This window comes from Nicotiana attenuata, unplaced genomic scaffold (genome assembly GCF_001879085.1).
Source record: "Nicotiana attenuata strain UT unplaced genomic scaffold, NIATTr2, whole genome shotgun sequence".
Lineage (NCBI taxonomy): Eukaryota > Viridiplantae > Streptophyta > Magnoliopsida > Solanales > Solanaceae > Nicotiana > Nicotiana attenuata.
In genome coordinates this window covers 360,478-383,306 of record NW_017670995.1, presented here as the reverse complement: position 1 = coordinate 383,306, position 22,829 = coordinate 360,478, and the positions used below count along the sequence as shown (strand labels likewise).

Below are 22,829 nucleotides of genomic sequence, written 5' to 3'. Positions count from 1 at the left end.
GTATAAATAGGATTGCTGTTAAGCTGAATTGACTGTTTAAACTCCTATAGGACTGTTTATCACAATTGTGCAGTGTAATTCAATTTCAGTTGGCTTTGAACATTGTTTAGAATTTCTATCACAAATGCTTAAGTTTTGTAATTAAACAATGGACTGTTACACCCTATGAAATTTGTGTTGATCAATTGTATGGCTGTGATTTCAGTTTTAGCCTAATTACTGTTAGTGACTCACTGCACAAGTTAGAACTTGAAGTTTAAGTTTAGAACATGAAGTTTCAAATTCGATAATTCCATATGTATTGACAGCTTAGTTCATTGTTGGTTTTTTCGTCTAAATAACTTCGGAATTGCGAGTTTGCACTCGAATGGCCTTAATTCAGTAGCAGGAAATAACTGATTAGTTAAGTTCAAATCAGGAATTAAAAGCATCATTGGAATACGGATGGATTAACTGTTAGGTTTTTCATTATGTTAGTTCATATATTAGATTAAATAATAGTGGTAGTTGATGTTAATTGAATATGATCGAACAGTATAGTTTTGGGTTCGCATAATCCTGGTCGTAAGTTGGTAATCACATTGGCATGTTGATAAACTGTTCTCACCCATAGTTGTTAATCGCTTTGAGTAATTAGAATGGTTCCATTTGAGCTTGGCAAAGCTTGGACTGTCCAGGCTGTAAAGAAGGGACTCAATAGGCCCAAAGTTAATTTGCTTTTGGGTATCTAGATGATTATTGGCCCAGGCAGTCCGGTTCTAGTGCAAATAAAATCTGGGCCTGCCGCCCTTCCTATTGTGCCGATGTCATGTAATTGGCTGAATTTCAGTCCTTTGGTCCTAAAATCGTTAGGTTCGGATAAAATAATTAATTAATTAGGACTTTTTCTTTTATTATTAGAGACAAATAAACATAGAAAATCATAGTTGCTTTAGATTTGCCTTTTAAATAATAAATGAGATGAGCCTCGCTAAACAAAATACATAAATTGCGGGGCCCTCTTTAAATGTATATACTAAAATACTTAGATTTCGGGACGGGCCGTTTAGCGAATTTCACGGTCTTCCCCAATAAATAACAACGCGTTAGTCTCTTTAGGCGCGCTTTTAATAAAATTACTTTCTTAAACTCGGGTGCACATTTATGTGACCCAAATCCAAATCCCAACGAAGTTAAAATATGTCAAAGACCCCGGGTGCATTTATGTGACGTGGTTCGAGACGTGTTTTCACGACGTTGCAATTCTCCTTAAAAAATAATAATAAAAGCGGTTCAAAGTTAAAAAGCACATAAGTTGAAGCATGTTCTACAATCAGATATTTAGCCAAATATGACAGTTGAGCGACCGTGCTAGAACTACGGAACCCGGGAGTGCCTAACACCTTCTCCCAGGTTAACAGTCCTTACTCGGATTTTTTCTTCGCGGACTGTTAAACAGAGTCAAACCCTTTCCCCGATTCGGGATCCAAACCGGTGACTTGGGACACCATAAATCTCCCAAGTGGCGACTCTGAATCTTTTAATAAAAACAAATCCCGTTTCGAATGTCCTTTAATTGAAAAAACTCCTCTGCACCCTTGCGGGGAGTAGGAAAAATGAGGTGTGACAGAGTCCACAGAACTCAAAGGATTCAAACAAAACAGAAAACAAACTTAATCGATCCTTGCAACAATTATTAACCAAGCAAATGAGTCAATCAAGACAAGCAAACAAACTACTTAAAAATATCTGACCCCAATTCAGAATTCTATAAACGAAACAGAGATAATAAATAATAAAAAAATAAGAGAAAGCAAAAAAGAAAATTAGCAAATGATAACAGAGAAGTTAATTGCAACTTAACCTATTATTTTATCTAATTAAACGACTGAACAACCTACAACTTCAAACCTGATTGAGATGAGGGGGGAAGAGAAATATCGGCTAGATCGACGGCTCATAAGGGGATATATCAATGGTGTGAAGAGTCTCGACCCCATGGTGTGGACTGTAGCATTGAGCATTAGCCGGAATTCCTCCATTGGCTTGTGCTCTTTGTCACAGTTCGCATCATGGGCCAAGATCGAGGAAGAAGCAGAAAGGAAGTCCACTGGGGATTCATGACCAATCTCGGCCATAACACAAACGAACCTGTAGCCACCTGACCTCTAGTTGAAGCTGGTTGATTCACGCATGCAACAGAGAAGGAGCTAGACTTGAGCGGAGTTCAAAACGAAGAGGATTGCAGGACTACCTTCGAATCCTGATTCGGAGAGGGTGAGTGGTTTGGAAGGGGAAATAGAGGTCGATTAGGAATGGAGGTGTGGCGGTGGTTATGTGGTGTGGATTTGGGGGTGTTTTGGGGCGGCACCGCCACCGGAGAAAATTTGGGCGGCGCTAGGATTTCCACGGTTTGAGGCTACACAGTGTGATTTGGGGAAACGGAGTTTGGTATGGGCATGAGAGAGAGGAGACGGAGCTATGGCGTAAATTTGAGGGTTATTGGATGTCGGCCGCCGCCGTGGGGCGAATTCCGGCGGGCGGCGTACGGCGGAAGGGACTTTCTCTGAGAGACGAGTGGGGGTGATGGGGGGCGAAGTACAGGGGTCTGAGGTTGTTTGGACATTTTTAAGTTAAAGGGGGAAGGGTTCCTAGCCGTTGGATGAATTGAATTGAAGGGCTGAGATTTAATTAAAGAAAAATGGGGCGGGTCATGGGTTGATCCGGTTGTGGCTGGGCGGGTGAGCAATTTGGGTTGGGCGGATTTTGGGCATTAAATGATTTGTGCCTGTGGTATTTGAAATTAAGCAGGCCCAAAAATCAGATCCTCTCTAATCTTTCCTTCTTTTTTTAAAAAAAAAAATCAAATCCTTTTCAAATTAAAATAAAATTCTAAATTAATTCCTAAATCGAATTAACCTAAATACACTAATTAAGCCTAAACGATAATTATCATGATTAATTAAAATCAAATTAACAGAAAAAAACTAACTCAAAAATCAAAGCTAAAATAAACAGTGCAAATTAAACTATTTTTGTGATTTTTCCATTTAATAAAACAATTGATTTTCTAATTAATCCTAAAATGCAAAGTTAAATCCTAAATGCAAAAATGCAAGATTTTTTTGTATTTTTATGAATTAAAATGCACAGACAAAATGCGAACAATTACCAAAAAATATCACAAAAATCCACAAAATTGCAAACACTGAAAGAAGATATTTTGTTTTGAATTTCTGGGAGTAATTCATATAGGGCAAAAATCACGTGCTCACAGTTATTTCTCACTGTTTTCAAAACTCAGCCATGTTTACTCTGTTTTAATACTCAAATGATATTTAAATGATGTTTTTGGCTGAGAAATACTGTTTTACTGTTGCCCGAGAGGCTTACGTGATTTTTGACTGAGTAAGGCCTAGGTATATTGGCCCGTTTGAGATTCTTGATCGAGTGGGAGAGGTGGCTTATAGACTTGCGTTGCCGCCCAGCTTATCAGTCGTGCATCCAGTTTTCCGTGTATCCATGCTTCGGAGGTATCACGGCGATCCAGCCCACGTGTTAGATTTCAGGACTGTCCAGTTGGACAAGGATCTATCTTACGAGGAGGAGCCGGTAGCCATTCTAGACCGGCAGGTTCGTCAGTTGAGGTCCAAGAGTTTTCCTTCTGTTCGTGTTCAGTGGAGAGGTCAGCCTCCTGAGGCATCGACCTGGGAGTCCGAGTCTGATATGCGGGGCCGTTATCCCCACCTTTTTCCCGACTCAGGTACTTCTTTCTCTTGTCCGTTCGAGGACGAACGGTTGTTTTAGAGGTGGAGAATGTGACGACCCAAAGGGCCATCACCTGTATTCCTACTCACTCTGTATTTCTGAGGCCGTGAAAACCTCACTTGGGGGTTGCCTCGAATTTGTGTGTGTAGTCCGGGCGCGTAGCCGGAATGTTTAAATATGAATTTGTGAGAAAGATAATAAAATTTTGATGTTTTAATTGATTAAGTTTGACTTCGGTCAACATCTTGGGCAAACGGACCCGGACTCGTGATCCGACAGTCCCGGAGTGTCCGTAGGAAAAAATGAGACTTGGGGGTGTGCCCGGAATCAAATTTCGAGGTCCCGAGTCCGAGGAATGAATTATTACGTGAAATTGTTTTCTGAAAATAATTAAAGAATTGAAAAGTGTTATTTGTTTAGAAGACTATGCTGTTGGGCTCGTATTTTGGTTCCGACGCCCGAAACAAGTCTTAAATATGAGTTAAGCAATTGCTGTGAAGTTTGGTTAGATTTGGACGTCATTTGACGTGTTTTGAGCTAGAAGCAGTAAAATTTGATGTTTCGTGGAAATTGGAAGGAAATCATGGGTCTTGAGGCCTAATTCGATGTTGTTTTGGCGATTTGATCGCACGGATGAGTCAGTAGGATGTTTTTGGAGTTATGTGCATGTTTGGTTTGGAGTCCCGAGGGCTCGGGTGAGTTTTGAGTGGGTCCCGGGAGGGTCTTAGACTTAAAAGTATCAGAAATTTACAGGTCCAGGTGTTGCAGGCCCCCAGCGCGGCCGCAGTCATTTCCGCGCGGTCCGCGCTTGAAGCCGCGCGGCCGCGGTGCATTTCTGTGCGGTCCGCGTGGCTAGGTTCAGAGGGCCAGTGAGTTCCAGTTCGACCAGCGCGGCCGCATGCCATATCACGCGGTCCGCGCTGGGAGATTCAGAGAGTGGGATTTGGGTTCATTCCTCCAGCGCGGTCGCGCTCCAAAACAGTGCGGTCCGCGCTAGAAGGTTCAGAGAGGGGTTTCCCCACCCTTCCTTGGCGCGGCCGCGGGGCATTTTTGTGCGGTCCGCGCCGGGTCTCCAGTACAGTATATAAAGTCTAGATTTTCAGTCATTTTTCACTTTTTCAAAACCCAAAACATAAGAGGCGATTTTCCAAACGATTCTACTTCTTCAAAACGATTGGTAAGTGATTTCTAACTGATTTTCTAAACTCCTTAACATCCTTAAACATAATTTCAACTTCAAAACAAAGCTTTTAATGGGGAAATTGGGAATTTAGGGTAGAACCTAGGTTTTCTAAAATTGGGGTTTTTGGACCTCAATTCGAGGTCCGATTCCAAAATAACTTACATATTTGAGTTCATGGGTGAATGGGTAAACGGGTTTTGGTTCGAACCTTGATTTTTGACCATGTGGGCCCGGGGGCATTTTTGACCTTTTGGGGTAAATTGATGAAAAAGCTATAATTAGTCATTGGGTTTGATTTTTTTAGCATACATTGATAACATGAAGTCCTTATTGCATAGATTTGGTTGAGTTGGAGCCGAATTCGAGAGGGAAAGCGATTGTGGAGGATTGTATTGGCCGTGGAAGTTGAGGTAAGTGTTTGGTTTAACCCTAGCTTGAGGGAATAGGAGTTGGGTCTTGATTGCTAATTGCTAAATGATCGAGTACGATGTATAGGCATGGTGACGAGTTCCTATACATTGGTGTCTAGCATGACCGTGAGCCCTTATATGTGGATTGTTTGGATATTGTTATGCGTTCCATGCTTAATTGATGGCTTCTATGCGTTGTAAACACCTTATGAAGGATATTGTGATTGTGGAACTTCGTGGAGCATTGGCTCGGTCTGAAACACAAATGGTGAGAGTATATGTGATGAGAAATGCCTTGTAGCTTGACACGAGTGCTAATGAGAACTAGGATATGAAAATGAAAGAAAAAGAGAAATAACGATTTACTCTTGCGTGGTTGTTATTGGTTGTTTGTGTACCCTTGTTGGGATTTCCTTCCAAATACTTGTTTACTCCCTTGCCTTTATTTATGACTGTTGCATGGGCAAGATTGAGAGGTATACATTACGGATCGGATTGCGCGCCGCAACAATGTTATATGAGGATCGGGTTGCACGCCGCAACAGTGATAATTATGGATCGGGTTGCACGCCGCAACAGTGATAATTGTGGATCGGGTTGCACGCCGCAACAGTGATAATGGTGGATCGGGTTGCACGCCGCAACAGTGATAATTGTGGATCGGGTTGCACGCCGCAACAGTGATAATTGTGGATCGGGTTGCACGGCGCAACAGTGATAATTATGGATCTGGTTGCACGCCTTAACAGTGATAATTGTGGATCGGGTTGCACACCGCAACAGTGTTGAAATATATTAGGGTCGGGTTGCGCGCCGCGACAGTTATTGATACAAATGTGTTTAGTGTTGGTATTAGTTTCTTGTTCGCCGGAAATTATAAATTGCACCTGGATTGATTTCTTTGGATTTACTGTTAATATTGTTACCTCCCCACAGCATGTTTCCCCTCCCATACTATTAGTTGCCTTGTACTTTGATTTCTGTTGTATATTTATAATTGCACAGGTTTATGTGGGGTCCAGTCTAGCCTCGTCACTACTTCGCCGGGGTTAGGCTAGGCACTTACCAGCACATGGGGCCGGTTGTGCTGATGCTACACTCTGTGCATTTTTGCACAGGTCCAGGTATTGAGCAGCAGCAGCAGCATTAGCACGGGGGCGAACCTTCAGTCCAGAGAGACACGAGGTAGCTTGCAGGCGTCCGCAGGCCCGGCGTCTCCCTTCTATCTTTACATTTGGCTGTCATCTCATTGTACCAGAGATAAACAGAATATGCTTCTTTCAGACTTTGTATGTAGTACTCCTTAGATGTTCGTGAGCATGTGACTCCAGTCCCGGGGTAGAGACGTATGATGGAATTACTAAATTTTATTCAGTTATATAAATTTAAGTCTTCCGCTAATTATTTTAATTTCGTCGCCTTTATTTAATGCCGTTAATTGTTAAAAAGGAACATGTGTTTAATGAATTTGTTAATTAAGTTGGCTTGCCTAGCTCCTATTAGTAGGCGCCATCACGACCCTCGAGGGTGGGAAATCCGGGTCGTGACAGGCCGTAAGGGGCCCCTCCAGGAGTCTGTACACCCACAGTGAGCGCAGGTACCCATTGTGATGTGAGATATAGCCCGAGGGGCTGATATTGTACTATATGATAGCCCGAGGGGCTGGTACCATTCTATGTGATTGCCCGAGGGGCTGGTATTATTCTGAGGTATTGCCCGAGGGGCGGAGTTGTCGACATGGTTCCCGAGGGGCGAACCTTTATGTGTTTATCTCTCCTATTTACTTGTCATTTTACTTGTTGAACTATGGTATTTGTGCCCGAGGGGCGAATTTTGTGTGTTTATCTGCACTAGCTGCTTCGCATTCATTTGCATAACTGTTGAAAGGTCATTTTCAAAAGAGGTTTGAACAGAGCTAAGATGTTTTTAAGAGATTTCACAGCTTCATTGCTTTCCTAAAGGGTTTTATACTGCTTCTATACAACATGTTGATTTGCTTTACGTGATTTCTTACTGCTCAGTTGTTATTTACCTTTATTACTCACTGAGTTGGAGTATTCACTTTACTCCCTGCACCTTGTGTGGAGATTCAGGTATTTATACACCCGGTAGCGGGTTTTGGCTGATCGGAGGCAGAGTCATTGGAGTTCAGCAAGGTGGTTGCCGGCGTCCGCAGCACTGCTTTTCTCCCTCTTTATTTTATTTATCCGTACTCAGTACATTTTAGACTTTCAGTTGTAGTTAGACCCTAGTAGACGCTCGTGACTTGTGACACCCCGATGTCGGGCTGTATTTATTTCCGCAGTATTTATTTAAACTCATATTATGAAATATCTGATTAATTGAAAAGGCATAAATGATTGGGTTTAATTAGAAATTGTGTCGGCTGTCCTTCTCTTCACGAGAGGCGCCATCACGGCCGGGTCCGATTTGGGGTCGTGACAGTTGTCTCATCAGCGAAGCTCTTGGGGTACTTAAATTTGCACTCATTTCTTTTCATACATAAATTTGTAGGATTTAAATGACCACAAGGCCCATGCATCATGTGTTTAACGACAAGCTTATGTAAGTAAGAGTATGTATCAGGGTCAGGCAGCTCAACACAAACAAATTTGTCATAAGCCTCGGGCGTTAATAATTTGTAGTCATCAGTAAGTATAACAAGAAAATGGGCATGTGGAAGACCGCGTTTTTGAAATTCTATAGTGTACATAAAGGCTGCAAATTTTCCAAATATGTTTCTTTTTAATATATCTGTTTTCATCTCTTCTACCTTTGCTCTGAATACTCGACTAATTAAATCAGGCATATTTTGAGTTTCATCTGTTGGGAGCAAATGTTCCTTTATTTCAGGCCAAGAGTGATTACATGTTATGGTCAGAAATATATCAGGCTTTCCAAAATGCTGCACTAACGCGATAGCATCCATATAACGTTGACGCATATCTCTTGGACCACCCGTAAAAATTGTTGGAAGAAAGTTTTGTTTTCCTATCTTAGAAGCTTCTCTTTCGCCAAGTCTCAAGATATCTAAAAGTCCTTGTAGTACATCAATCCAAAATAAATCTTGGTTAAATGAGGCAAAATCTAATCTCCGAGTTTCTACTTTTATGAATTCATCAACTGAATATTGTTGAAATAATCTATGAGAATGTAAAACTCCATTTTTCTCATTATCTCTCATCTGGAGTTTGTAACAGTAGTATTCACGACAAGAAACATTATTTCTTTTTCGTTTCCCATTTTGCAGAACATCCGCTTCCATATCAAGTAATCCATCAATAGAACACATGTTAGAGACACTCGGAAGCTGCTCGGTCTCATAATAAGCTCGCTTTCTCAATTTATTTCTAGGTTGTTCGATTTTGGAATACCGCAGTGCCAGCCGTTTTGACCATAAGAAAATAAAAGTGGATATTGCAAAGGATCATAGCAACCATAATCTAATTGGCTTTTGTTACTGTGAGTATAAATTCGAATATGGGGTGCAGAACTATTATTGCTCGTTTCTTGTTCTAGCCATAATGCTGCTACTTCTGACACAGTTGGCAGGTTATATACTCGTTGATCTAAGCTAGAGCCACATTTTAATACAATATAAAAGTTTGATAATTCTGGAATATGTATTAGAGATTTCAAGAAGATACAATAAGGATTTATCTTTAGTATGGCCATTAGTTTCTCAACAATCGATTGTCGAAGTATATCCGAGGAAGCCATTCGATTTAATATTTTTGCATTCTCATCGTAAAAATACAACTGTAAATTTCTTGGTTGCCGATTTGTTGGAATTAAATCATTTATAAAGTGATACATTTGACCTTGTACTCTAAATGTATAAATTCCTTGGTTTCTTTTTGCTAGTACTTTGTCATAGTTCACTCCAAGGGAAGTAAATGCAAAAATATTGTTATATAATCTAAGGTAGGTACGGAAGTGTTCAGATTCTTTGGTACTGCCTAAATATAGATTCAAGAGTTCATTAGGCATTTCATGTGACGTTAACTTAACTGAACAATTGCTACAACAAAATGCTGGCGGCTCATTTATTCTAAAAAAGAAAACAACTTATTCTATGAAGAAAAATGGAAGAAGTTCTGTTCTTGCTATCACTAAAAATTCTTAGTAAATTGTTTCACATACAGAACTGAAAATAACATACTATTCAAAGCAACAGTAGAGAAAAGCATATAAAGAGATTTAGATGTATAATCAGTCCAAAATTTCTCAAAAAGCATAATCAGTAAAACCCAAAATTGACTAATTAACATATGATATTGTGCTAGCCCTGGGAAACCCCCAAAAAACAAACACCAATGAGATCGATAAAAATCAACATTGAAGGGGAAGGTACAGAGATTTTCCATAAAATCGAAAGTAGCGACCAAATTGCTATCAAAACAGCAAAGAGCTTACAATAATTCAAAACAAACACATAGATTACAGTGATAACAAATTCATCACTCACTTGAAAGTTGAAACAGAGAAGAAATCAGAGGATGAAGCAGAATGCGGACAGAGAAAAACAAAGAAGATGAATAGATAGAGATAGAGAGTGACCTATCTGTCATACAAAAGTGCCGCAGACTTCTTGTATTTGCACCAGCTGTCAAGTTGATTCACACGCGTTAGCCTTCAGCAAACTTTAGGAGTAACATGAAATGACCAGAATACCCTTTAATAGCAAGCACACATGACGACCTCCACCCGCTTCTCTCGCTCTTCTATATATTAGTAAAATCAACAGACTTGGTTAAAATTAAAATATTTATTTCGTAGTAAGTTCACAGCACAGTATTTTCTGACAAAGAGAGGGAATCCACATAAATAAAATTCTATCTTTCGTTTTAAAAAAAAAACTAACATATCTTTGCCTTCTGATATAGGGCTGGGTGTAATGACATGTATTTTTAATAATTTTTTAAAATAAAAAACTAATCATATTATCGTAATCTTTGTTTTTCCTTCAAATGAGGGCTATACTTTTTTTGTTTGGTAAAAAATAATAGAGTTTTTGCCAGGTCATTTTTACTTATTTGTCTCGAAAATAAAAATACATAATTCAAATAAATAGCATTATATCCAAAAAAGAAGAACAAGAAATATAGAATTGGTACTCCATTATATTAGGTATAACTTTTTTTATTTAGCTAAAATAATGGGGTTCCAACCAATTTTTTTTAATTATATAAATTTGACTCCTATACCCCCCCCCCCTCCCTACCCTCCCCAAAAAAAAACACAATCAAAATAAATATACATTGTATTTATGGTAAAAATTTTAAAAATAAAATAAAAGTTGAGGTAAAATATGTACTGTAAATTAAAATGAAGCAAGAAAAAAATACACAATTTGTAACAAATAAATCATTATATATCACAATGTGACAACTAACAGTTGGAAAATGGCCACTTGAAGAGAGGTATTCACGCTTTTTGCCACATCAATATTTAAGAGGGTAACCTATCATATAGCTAAGTTTAGGGGATAACTAAGACTACAAATAGCTAGAGGTGCAACTGATATTTTGTGCCAAAGTTTAGAGTTTTAGAGGTATTCACTACCCTAAAAAAAAACTCATAACCCTATAATTTTAGCTCATGACTTCTAAACATATATTTTCTATGTTAACCCCATACCGGGAGCAGCTCGAGCACATGTGTGGTCTAAAGTTAAAGTTTAATGTGAGGCCTAATTTTTTTAAAAGGTTATAATATAAATATTTCAATTTGAAGTCTATTCTTCTAGATTATTGAGATGCAATGTTATTAATAATATTTTTATAATTAATATTTTCAAATAATTTCTTTTCGACTAATATAGCCAACTCATTTAATCTTTCTTGAGATATTATTCATCTCTAAGATTTTATTATTTTTAGTTTTGAATTTTATTTTCCAATGAGGCAACTGTTAATATTATTCTATAAGCAATATAAACATTTAAAAAAGAAAAGTCTTTTTACTTAATTGAGTATGTTGATTAGAGTAATATCTTCTACTTATACTATTTTTCTTATAAAACCAATTTCAATTCACTTGTTAATTATTTGCACCACCCATTTTTAAGTAAGCCAAATATTTACTTTACTAGATGAGTATTGCCCGTGCATAGCACGGGCCCAACAGTTTGAATTCTAATGTCATTTTATTCATGTCTAATATTGCATTCACATAGCGACCCTACAAAACTATAAACGTTTAGAATTGGCATATGTTCACAACCACCAGAAGCACAGTTCCAACCTTAGAAAATAGTGACAAACATAGTACATATATTGCCTCCCTAGACTTATCAAAGCTGAGCAAGAATTTCCTTTTCTTCCACTTCCTTTAAATATACATACAAAATCAAACTCAAGCATACGACTTATTTGTTCATTATTTTCTACCCACCATCCTATTTTACGTGATCAACCAAATGTATAAGTTGCTATCAGTGTTTGCACTATAAACAAAAGAGATAACATAGTCCAACTAAGAGCCATATAGAGTACTGCAAATATTGTGTATTACTGAAAACATCTGCTACTGTGTATTCTTCAAACAACTTCTTGTCCTGTTCAAAATGGAGAATAAGGAGTCAAATATTTTGTGACGACCCGATCCGTCGTCTCATGTGTTACTGCTTCGTTTCCCCCATTTCATGCTTCTTCATGTTTCATTATCAGTGTTTGGTGTGTTAGAGTTGATTTGAATTGGTTTTGGTAGAAAATGAGACACTTAGTCTCTTTAAGGAAGGTTTAAGTTGGAAAAAGTCAACCGGACATTGACTTATGAGTTAGAAGGTTCGGATGTGAGTTCCGGTGGTTCGGTTAGCTTCGGGAAGTGATTTGTGACTTAGAAGTGTGATCAGAAGTGATTTTGGAGGTCCGGTGTAGAATTAAGCTTGAATTGGCGAAGTTAGTATTTTGGCGAATTCCGGTTGATGGGTGAGAATTTGATCCGAGGGTCGGAATGGAATTCCGAGAGTTGCTGTAGCTTCGTTAGGTGATGTTGGATATGTGTGCAAATTTTCAGGTCATTCGGACGTCGTTTGGTCGGGTTTTTGATCGAATGCGTAATTCGGAAGTTTTTAAGAAACTTAGGCTTGAATCCGATGTGATTTAATGGTTTTAACGTTGTTAGATGTGTTTTGCGGATTGGAACAAGTTTGAATGAGGTGTTAGGATGTGTTGGTGTTTTTGGTTGAGGTCCCGGGGCCTCGGGGTGAATTCGAGTGGTTAAACGAGAGTTTTTGGAAGCTGCTTCAGGTCTGAGATTTCTGTCATCTGGTATTTTCGCTTCTGCGGAAATGGACCGCAGAAGCGGGTGGAAAAGCACAGAAGCGATCTTGTGTTGAATTGATGAGTTCCGCATAAGCGGACCCCTTTTCGCATCAGCGGGTCCGCAGGTGTGAGTGAATAACCGCAGAAGCGGTCTTGGGTAATCCGCAGAAGCGGAGAATATGTCGCAAGGGCGGAAGTGGTAAGTTAAGTGAGAAACCGCATAAGCGGGGAAATGGCCGCAGAAGCGGTCCCACATATGCGGAAGCGGGACCGCATAAGCGAAAATCGCTGTAGGCAATAGGAGTTTATATTCATTTTTGCTCCGCGAGGGTTATGTTATTTCCGCCATTTTTGAGCGAGCTTTGAGAGCTTTGAGGCAATTTTGAAGAGGGATTCAAGGAGGAATGATTAGAGGTAAGTTCCTTGGCCTAAATTCACGAGATTATGTTAGATTTAACATGGAAATTGGTTGAAATTCATCAAAAGGGGTAAAGCTAGGGCTTGAGTTTTTGATATTTCAAATTGGGATTTGATAGGTCATTTGAGCTCGGATTTGGGAGTTCTTGGTATGTATGGACTCGTGGCGAGACGAGGAATCCGGTAATGTGAGTTTTGTAATTTTTCGGGAAGTGGACCCGGGGCTTGGATTTTGCTAGTTTCGAGATTGTTGTTATTTTTCGACTGTTTTCGATTGGGTATTGTCCCATTGGCATATTGTGATGTATTTGCTCTGATTTTGGCTAGATTCGACACGCGTAGAGGCCGATTTGATGGGGCAAGGGCGTCGCGAGCTAGAGATTTCACCGGTTCGAGGTGAGTAATGATTGTAAATGATATCCTGAGGGTTTGAAACCCCGGATTTGCACGCCGTAGTGCTATATTGAGGTGACTTGCACGCCGGATAGCGAGCGTGGGGTAGAGCACCGTTGGGGATTGTGACTTGGTCCGTCCGGATTGTTGATTTTACCGCGTATTTGACTGAAACTTATTTGATATTATCATGACTTGGGCTGATTGCCATACTTGGGGCTTATTGCCGACTGTTTAAAATCCTCGTGAGTTATCATCACTGTTTTCCTCACTATTTGAAATATTATTTGAACTCAGTCCATTTGAATCATGAACTCAGCTATATTTTTACTCAACCTTGAGTTTTAATTGATGTTTGAACTATTATTTGAGCTGAACATTATTTTCTTTACTGATGCCTGAGGGGCTTATGATTATTTTTGGGACTGATTGAGGCCGAGGGCCATATGTGAGGATATGTCGAGTGATGTGAGGAGGCTTTCAGGCCTTGAGTGATATGTGAGGAGGCTTCCAGGCCTCGAGTGATATGTGAGGAGGCTTTCAGGCCTCGAGTGTATTGTGAGAAGGCTTTCAAGCCTCATGTTGATATGTTCAGGCTTTCAGGCCTTATGATGATATAGCGCTTGGGCTGTAGGAGCCCCTCCGGAGTCTGCAGATCCACAGTGAGCGCAGGTACCCATTTAGAATTGGACAGTGGTAACAATGACACTGTCATACGTGTTTTTGTCAGGTAACAATGACTGACCAGTCAGGTAACAATGGCTGACCAGTGGTAACAATGGCACTGTAATACGCGTTTTGGTCAGGTAACAATGGCTGACCGGTCAGGTAACAATGACTGACCAGGAACATAAATCATGCCCGAGGGGCCGGTACTGTTTTGAGATATTGCCCGAGGGGCGAACTTTTATGTGCTCATCTTGCATACTTATTTGCCTCTTTACCTGTTATACCGTGGTATTTGTGCCCGAGGGGCGGATTTTCTGTGCGTGTCAGCACTAACTGTTTTGAAATCGTTTTCGTAATCACTGAAAAGATCATTTTTTTTAAAGGAGATTTGAACTGAGCCAAGGTATTTCTAAAGATTTCACAGATTTCACTGTTTTTCTTAGAAAATTACACCCGGCTTCTGTATAGCATGTTGGTTGCTTTACGTCATTTCTTGTTGCTCAGTTATTATTTACTTTTATTACTCACTGAGTTGGAGTACTCACTTTACTCCCTGCACCTCGCGTGCAGATGCAGGTATTGTTCACCCGGTAAAGGGTTTTGAGCTGGTTGAAGGTATTGCTATCGTAGCTGAGCAGAGCGACCGCCAGCGTTCGCAGCACCAGATTACTTCCTTTGGTTCTAAATTTTATCCCGTATATTGTTGGCCCTGTAGTTGTATTTAGACTTCTCTAGATGCTCGTGACTTGTGACACCCCGGTCGGGCTGTGTTGGGTTGTAAACTTCGTTAATTAATGTCCTTAAGTCGTATTTTGCTATTCATTTATGTTTAACTACTTTGAAAGGGACTATTTGGGTTAGTTGGCTGGCCTTGTCTTCACGAGAGGCGTCATCACGATTAGTGCGGGGTTTTGGGTCGTGACACATTTTGAGATAGAAAACATTAACTGATAAAAGTTCCATAGCAATAATTGAAAGATATCATGACATAAAGAGATGCGTGCAATCTCCGCAAACAAGATACTCCAGAGTATTATACCCAATAGTCGAGTTATGGACCTTTAGAGAAGAGGCACAAAGTAAGTAAAGGCCAAGTCACTATTACTACAATCTAAAGATGCATCGGAAATATAACCTTTTACCAAAGCAGTATAGGATCTTCCTACCCTTATATTTAACCACTTAACAATTAACAAAAAAATCGAAAAAATGCTAAGCCTTATGTTTTCTTCGGTAAGCTAATTGTGACAAATATATGAAATGCAAATGATGTCCAAAAAAGTTGGTCAATACATTTTACTTGCCCCAATTAAAAGAAAAAATACATTAATATCATATCACTATTAAATGACACAAAAAGTCCATTAGTTATAAAGAAAAAGCGGTGAAATAAATTAAAAGCACAAAAGCAAGCACACCAATTGATGTAAGAAACTAAATGCAGAGAGAGCTAGGCCTTACCATCAATAATCATAATGATAAACATAAACATGGAGAAACACAACTTATACCCAAAAAGGAAGTGGAGAACAACATATTGAGGCCTTGACGGACAGAAAGAAGGGTACCAAGACAAATAGTTCACAACCTTTACTAATTGAAGTTATAGAGGAGGACATTTGAGTACTCTTCCATGACCTTGAAGATAATCCATTTTTTAGGTTCCCTGTAATAGTTTTAATTTGCAAAAGTTGGAAGTAATCATCATGGAAGAATATTTTTAATACATACTATATTTATGTTAAAACATAGTGTATGTATTAATGCAATAATATTTCTCATTGTAAATACACAAACCCATGTGCATTTGTGTACTGAACTAACTGGAGAACAAACTAATTATCAAGAAGTGACTGATTAAGTGTGCAAAATGGCAAGATCCCATCCATCACTTGTATTTTTCGGACAAAATATCTAAATAAAATAAAAACTTAAAGAATATTCCAATAAAATTGCATAAAAGTGGAGAACAATAAGAAAGTATGGGTGAAGATAACATATGTTGATCTAGTACCTAACTACATGAACATATCAATAGACAATAAGATGGATTAGGCTTAAAGATGTGAGAATGAGAATTCCCAAGAAGACAAACAACTATAATACCAAATGGCTTATTACAGTATACAAGAATTTAATGGGAGTTTTGCATTCACTGATTCCAAATTTTGACTACACCTACAACTCCAAGTAAAAGAAGTAACGGAAAGCAGATGAGAAAATTACATAAACGCAATGCTATAAATACTGCAAATAAAATAAAAGTCTCAAATAACTATGAAATATTTTATTTGGAAGCACCATTGGGAATCTTGACAGCGTCTTTAGTAGCAGATTGAGCTCATCCCAAGCTTCAATCCAAGTGGATGCAAAACTTCCATTAATACATACAGTATTAGCAAATGCCAAACAAATAGGGAATAAAAAATAAATAAATTAAGCTACTCAGATCTCTTATACTTGCCTTTACATCTCAATCCATCTTGTCTGCTTCTAAAAGTTGTGGGATATCTGTGCTATTTTCTCGTCCTTTTTTCTGGACCATTATTGTCTTGCAACTCCATACAATCTCTATCAATCCTCAATACTCTGTTTCCTACTCCTCCATTCCTTTACTTTCAAATCCCACCAACAATAATGAGTCATCATATAATGCAGTCCCTTTACAGGCCCTTTAACAGACCTTCCCTATTCCATAAATTTTTAGCCATATAAACTGAAACAAACAGATGTTGCTCGAACACAACTTTTAAGAAGAGTTCCCAAATCATCTTAGGCCTTATTTAACACATGATATAATGAATAAATCTATCAATAGAAAATCACATACACAATTTTTTTCCAATAGCTATTTGACTTAATTCATCCAATTTTTGTCAATCTCAACCCATACACCAATTTTAGTGCTTTATCAAAATTGAGTTATCATGAATTCTTACTTTATTTTCCTCGGGTATGTAGAGCAAGGTGTGTGTGAAGAGGCAGTTATGAAGAACCTGAAAACATACTCGCGATTCATAATTCATGGTAGTATAATATATACAAAACAAAGTAAAGAAAAGGAAGAACAACATGCATTAGGAGTAAAATTAAATATCCTTTTTGTTTTTAAGTTAGCAGAATAATAAATGTCAATACCTTAAGAAGAAGAAGAAATATAGCCAAATCAGCGAGAAGAAGGCAACACCAATGAAATTGGACAGAGAATAACCCTTAAAATGGTGATTCCGCATCGTCTGGTTGGAAAACACAAAATCCAAAGAAATTTATCCATGAAATTGGAAACAGCTACACAGATCTAAAAGAAGCAAAGAAAGAAAGAAGACAAAGTAAAACAAAGAAATGTGAGCAAATATTGAGAGATATATACCTGAAATCTAGCAGATAGATAAGAAGATGAAAAGAAAGTATTGTTGAAAGCTTGAAGAAGGAGAACAGAAGAGAAAATGTTTCTAGACCCATATAGTGTAAAATGAATAGATGGACGGTGTCACGACCCGAATTTATCACTGTTCATAATGGCGCCTCTCGTGAAGACAAGGCCAGCCAACTAACCCAAGTAACCTCTTTCAAAATAAGTAAACATAAATGAATAGTAAGATACGCCTAAATGACTATAATTAACAATATTTACAACCCCAACACAGCTCGACCGGGGTGTCACAAGTCACGAGCATCTAAGGAAGTCTGAACAATGCTACAGGGCCAATAATATACTAAACAGAATCTGAAAATCAAAAGACAAAGTCCGGTGCCGTGAACGCTGGCGGTCACCTTGCTCAACTACAATAGCAATACCTTCAACCAGCTCAAAACCCGCTACCGGGTGTATAATACCTGCATCTGCACGCGAGGTGCAGGGAGTAAAGTGAATACTCCAACTCAGTGAGTAATAGAAGTAAATAATAACTGAGCAGCAAGAAATCACGTAAAGCAACCAACGGGCTGTACAGTAGCCGGGTACAATTTCCGAGAAAACAGTGAAATCAGAGAACTCTTTAGAAATGTTTCGGCTCAGTTCAAATCTCTTTCGAAAAAGGTCCTTTCAATAATTACGAAACTGTTCAAAATAGTTAATGCTGATTAACACACAAAATCCGCCCCTCGGGCACAAATATCACAGCATAGCAGGTAATAATACAAATAGGTATGCAAGATGAACACATAAAAGTTTGCCCCTCAGGCATAAATTTCGTTACTAGTCAGTCATTGTTACCTGACCGGTCAGCCATTGTTACCTGACCCAACGCGTGTTTCAGTGCCATTGTTACCACTGGTCAGCCATTGTTACCTGACTGGTCAGTCATTGTTACCTGACCAAAACACGAATGACAGTGTCATTGTTACCAATGTCCAATTCTAAATGGGTACTCGCGCTCACTGTGGGTGTGCAGACTCCGGAGGGGCTCCTACAGCCCAAGCGCTATATCAACATAAGGCCTGAAAGCCTGTACATATCAACATGAGGCCTGAAAGCCTCCTCACAATACACTCGAGGCCTGAAAGCCTCCTCACATCACTCAGCATATCCTCACATATGGCCCTCGGCCTCAATCAGTCCAAAAATAATCATAAGCCCCTCGGGCATCAGTAAAGAAACAATAATGCTCAGCTCAAACAGTAGTTCAAATATCAGTTAAAACTCGAGGTTGAGTAAAAATATAGCTGAGTTCATGAAACAGTGTAATGACAATGGACTGAGTTCAAATAATATTTCAAATAGTGAGGAAAACAGTGATGATAGCTCATAGGGAGTTCAAACAGTCGGCAATAAGCCCAAGTCCTAGTGAAAAACAACACGTCATAGCAAAATACGCGGTAAAATCAACAACCGGGACGGACCAAGTCACAATCCCCAATGGTGCTCTACCCCACGCTCTCTATCTGGCGTGCAAGTCACCCCAATATAGCACTATGGGTGCAAATCCGGGGTTTCAAACCCTCAGGATATCATTTACAATCATTACTCACCTCGAACCGGCGAAATCTCTAGCCCGCGACGCCTTTGCCCCTCAAATCGGCCTCCACGCGCGTCAAATATAACCAAAATCAGAGCGAATACATCACAATATGCCAATGGGACAATACCCAATCGAAAACAGTTGAAAAATAGCAACAATCTCGAAACTAGCAAAACCCGAGCCCCGGGCCCACTTCTCGAAAAATTACAAAACTCACATTACCGGATTCCTCGTCTCGCCACGAGTCCATACATACCAAGAACTCCCAAATCCGAGCTCAAATGACCTATCAAATCCCAATTTGAAATATCAAAAACTCAAGCCCTAGCTTTACCCCTTTGATGAATTTCAACCAATTTTCATGTTAAATCTAACATAATCTCGTGAATTTAAGCCAAGGAACTTAACTCTAATCATTCCTCCTTGAATCCCTCTTCAAAATCGCCTCAAAGCTCTCAAGCTCGCTCAAAAATGGTGGAAATAACATAACCCTCGCGGAGCAAAAATGAATATAAACTCCTACTGGCCTTCAGGGGTTTCCGCTTCTGCTGTCCCCACGCCAGCTTTCGCGTGACCGCTTCTGCGGTTTTTGTCCACTTAAGCGGAATTTCATTAAATCACAAGGGTCGCTTCTGCGACAAAATTTCTCGCTTCTGCGAAACTTCACCCCCCAGGTCAAACCGCTTCTGCGACCTCATGTCCGCTTCTGCGGACTCGCTTAAGCGAAACGACTTCCGCTTCTGCAGAACTGCTCAATCTCACCCTCTTTCGCACTTGCGAAGCCTTCTCTGCTTCAGCGGAACCGCATCTGCGGTTGCCTTTCCGCAGATGCGAAAATACCTGCTGCAGCCAAGAACCTGCAATTTCCAACTTCAATTTCCTTCCGATTGCCACCCGAAATCACCCCGAGGCCCTCGGGACCTCAACCAAAAGCACCAACACATCTTAAAACATTATTCAAACTTGCTCCAATCATCAAAACACATCAAACAACGCTAAAACCATTAAATCACATCGGATTCAAGCCTAAGTTCTTCAAAAACTTCCGAAATGCACTTTCGATCAAAAACCCGACCAAACGACGTCCAAATGACCTGAAAATTTGCACACATATCCAACATCACCTAACAAACCTACAGCAACTCTCGGAATTCCATTCCGACCCTCGGATCAAATTCTCACCCATCAACCGGAATTCGCCAAAATACTAACTTCGCCAATTCAAGCGTAATTCTACACCGGACCTCCAAAATCAATTCTGATCACACTCCTAAGTCACAAATCACTTCCCGAAGCTAACCGAATCACCGGAACCCACATCCGAACCTTCTAACTCATAAGTCAACGTCCGGTTAACTTTTTCCAACTTAAACCTTCCTTAAAGATACTAAGTGTCTCATTTCCTACCAAAATCAATCCAAATCAACTCTAACACACCAAACACTGATAATGAAACATGAAGAAGCATAAAATGGGGGAAACGGAGCAGTAACACATGAGACGACGGGTCGGGTCGTCACAGAAGGCACTTTTTCCTTTGAGCGAAATGATAACTTTGCCCTTGGTCGACCATCTTTCCTTTTCTATATAATAGACGACTGGAATAGAAGAGAAGGAAGTCGGAAGAGAAAATGTTTCTAGACCCATATAGTGTAAAATGAATAGATGGAAGGCACTTTTTCCTTTGAGCGAAATGATAATTTTGCCCTTGGTCGACCATTTCTATATAATAGAAATAGAAATTTACATAGCGAAAAAAAAAAGATTTCTTTCCTTTTAAATGAGAAATTTACTTTTATACTAAAAGTATTACTATATTTTTTAACTACTAGCTTTACGATACGCGCGTTGCGCGTGTATCTATATTAATGGGTACATAATTTTTTTAAAACTACGTAAATATTATCAAACTATGGATTTGTCTAATAAAAGTTTAAAAAAATTAAAAATTCTAATGTTTTCCCATTTAGTTAGCTCAATAAATGAAAAAATCATGTTCGACATAAGTTTTTAGATGCTTTATTGTGATTTATGACGACGTATGTGGTCTTATGAAAATTATTATTGTTTTGGTGGCCTAATACAGAAAACAAAACACAAAAGAGAATAAAATGGTTGGTCTTATAGCTTCCCAGAAATTAATATTGTAAAATCTAAAAAATGACTATAGTTGAATTAATATCTTATAATAAAAAATTTAATATAAAAAAACGTAGTGAGGCATCGTCATTTTTTGGACTAAATACAAGAAAAAGATGACAACTTATTTACAATACATATTTTTCTTATTATTTCATCCTTAAATTTCTTATAAAAATACATACGATTTATTAGTATAATTCCGATATATTTCAGTATTTTATTTATGCCTCACTTATTTGATTGGGTTTGTGCTTTAACGTGTAAAAGCTCAACAAATATTTTAAAGTACACTATAGCTATTATTAATATAATTATATTATTTTCAAATATAGTATTGTCATTTGTAAACTTAGTTATATATAATATTTTTACTGATCCTAATATATTTATAGGTTTGATTTACGATGTATAGGAGACTTCAATAGTTATGAACTTGAAATTACAAAGTCTAAGAAATAATTACGGTTGAGTTAGTCTTTACTATAAATAGTTTAATATAAAAAAATATAGTGAAGCTATCATTAGTATGACTAAATGCCAAAAAATAAAAACATTAAAAATGACGACTTATTTATAATATACCTTATTTTCTACTATTTCATCCTTAAATTTCTTATAAAGAAATCCGTGCAATTTATTATTATTAATTTTGTTATATAAATTTCTTTATCTTATTTATGCTTCAATTATCTAATTGGATTTGTGCTTTAACATGTATAAATTTAACAAAAAAAATAAAATATCTTATAGTTTATTATTACTATAATATAATTACAATTATTTTAAAATTGTATTCCTATATTTTGTAAACTTATATATAGATATTTTTTTATTAGGTTTATAGGTTTTAGGTATAGGAACTTCAATAGTTTTTCATTTAGAATTAAATCTATTCTTTTTTTCTTTTTCTTTTTCTGGTAAATTTTAATGCATCTGTATTGCACCCTTTAATTATTTTAAGTTATTTGCTGTAAAGTGGACAATGATAAAGTTTGAAGTATTCACACTACAAGAGTAACATCTTATATTTAAGAAGAAAAAAAAGAATAAGGAATACTAATTGCACAAGACTTTATTTTCTTTCTACTTATTCTCTTTCAATTAATTTTCTTTTATTTTACTAAAATAGTAAAATTTTAAAGAGTTAACCGGCAAAGACAACACTCCTAAACCTTATAGGAGTTCAAAGTACACGCTAGTTTCTACTTTGATTTTGCTAGTATTCTTTTTTTTTTACGAATATGGTATTATGTAGTTTAAATAAGGAAAAATATAATATAGAAAATTTTGGTGATTTTGAAATCCTAAATATTTGAAAAATAGTTAAATGACAATTTTGTCAAGTGTGTAATTTATTTTTAAATGGTAAAAAAGGCGAACGACATTTGACTAAGTGCATTCGTGCTTTTAATAGTACTAGTCTTAGTGTACGCGCTTTGCGCGTGTACCTAACTCAATAAAAATCTTGTACTTTGAGATATAAAATAAAAATATAAGTTCTTGAAAATAATGAATATTGGTCGTATATAACTAATAAAAAATAAAATTGCTCCACGGAAATGCTCAAACACCAGCCAAATAATTTAACTTAAAATGCATTTCAAAGAATGACTGAAGTTAGAACCGGAAGTGTGTATTT

General features: G+C 38.0%; 1 protein-coding gene and 1 long non-coding RNA gene across 4 annotated transcripts; both read right to left on the bottom strand.

Moving 5' to 3' along the window:
- Positions 1–7,866: 7,866 nt before the first annotated feature.
- On the bottom strand, positions 7,867–8,632 carry LOC109205105 (the record flags this gene model as incomplete). Its single annotated transcript, XM_019367777.1, has 1 exon — positions 7,867–8,632. A coding segment is annotated over exon 1 (766 nt), but the record flags the coding sequence as incomplete, so codon positions are not given.
- A 7,527-nt stretch (positions 8,633–16,159) lies between these two features.
- Positions 16,160–17,565, bottom strand: LOC109205113. Of its 3 annotated transcripts, none has more exons than XR_002064602.1 (4): positions 17,458–17,565; positions 17,226–17,323; positions 17,027–17,083; positions 16,160–16,775 (listed from the first exon to the last, which is right to left on the bottom strand). It is a non-coding gene; the product is annotated as an uncharacterized LOC109205113 (long non-coding RNA). The 3 variants fall into 3 exon arrangements; XR_002064603.1 differs by having other exon boundaries at positions 16,160–16,702; XR_002064601.1 differs by having other exon boundaries at positions 16,160–16,697.
- Positions 17,566–22,829: the final 5,264 nt, after the last annotated feature.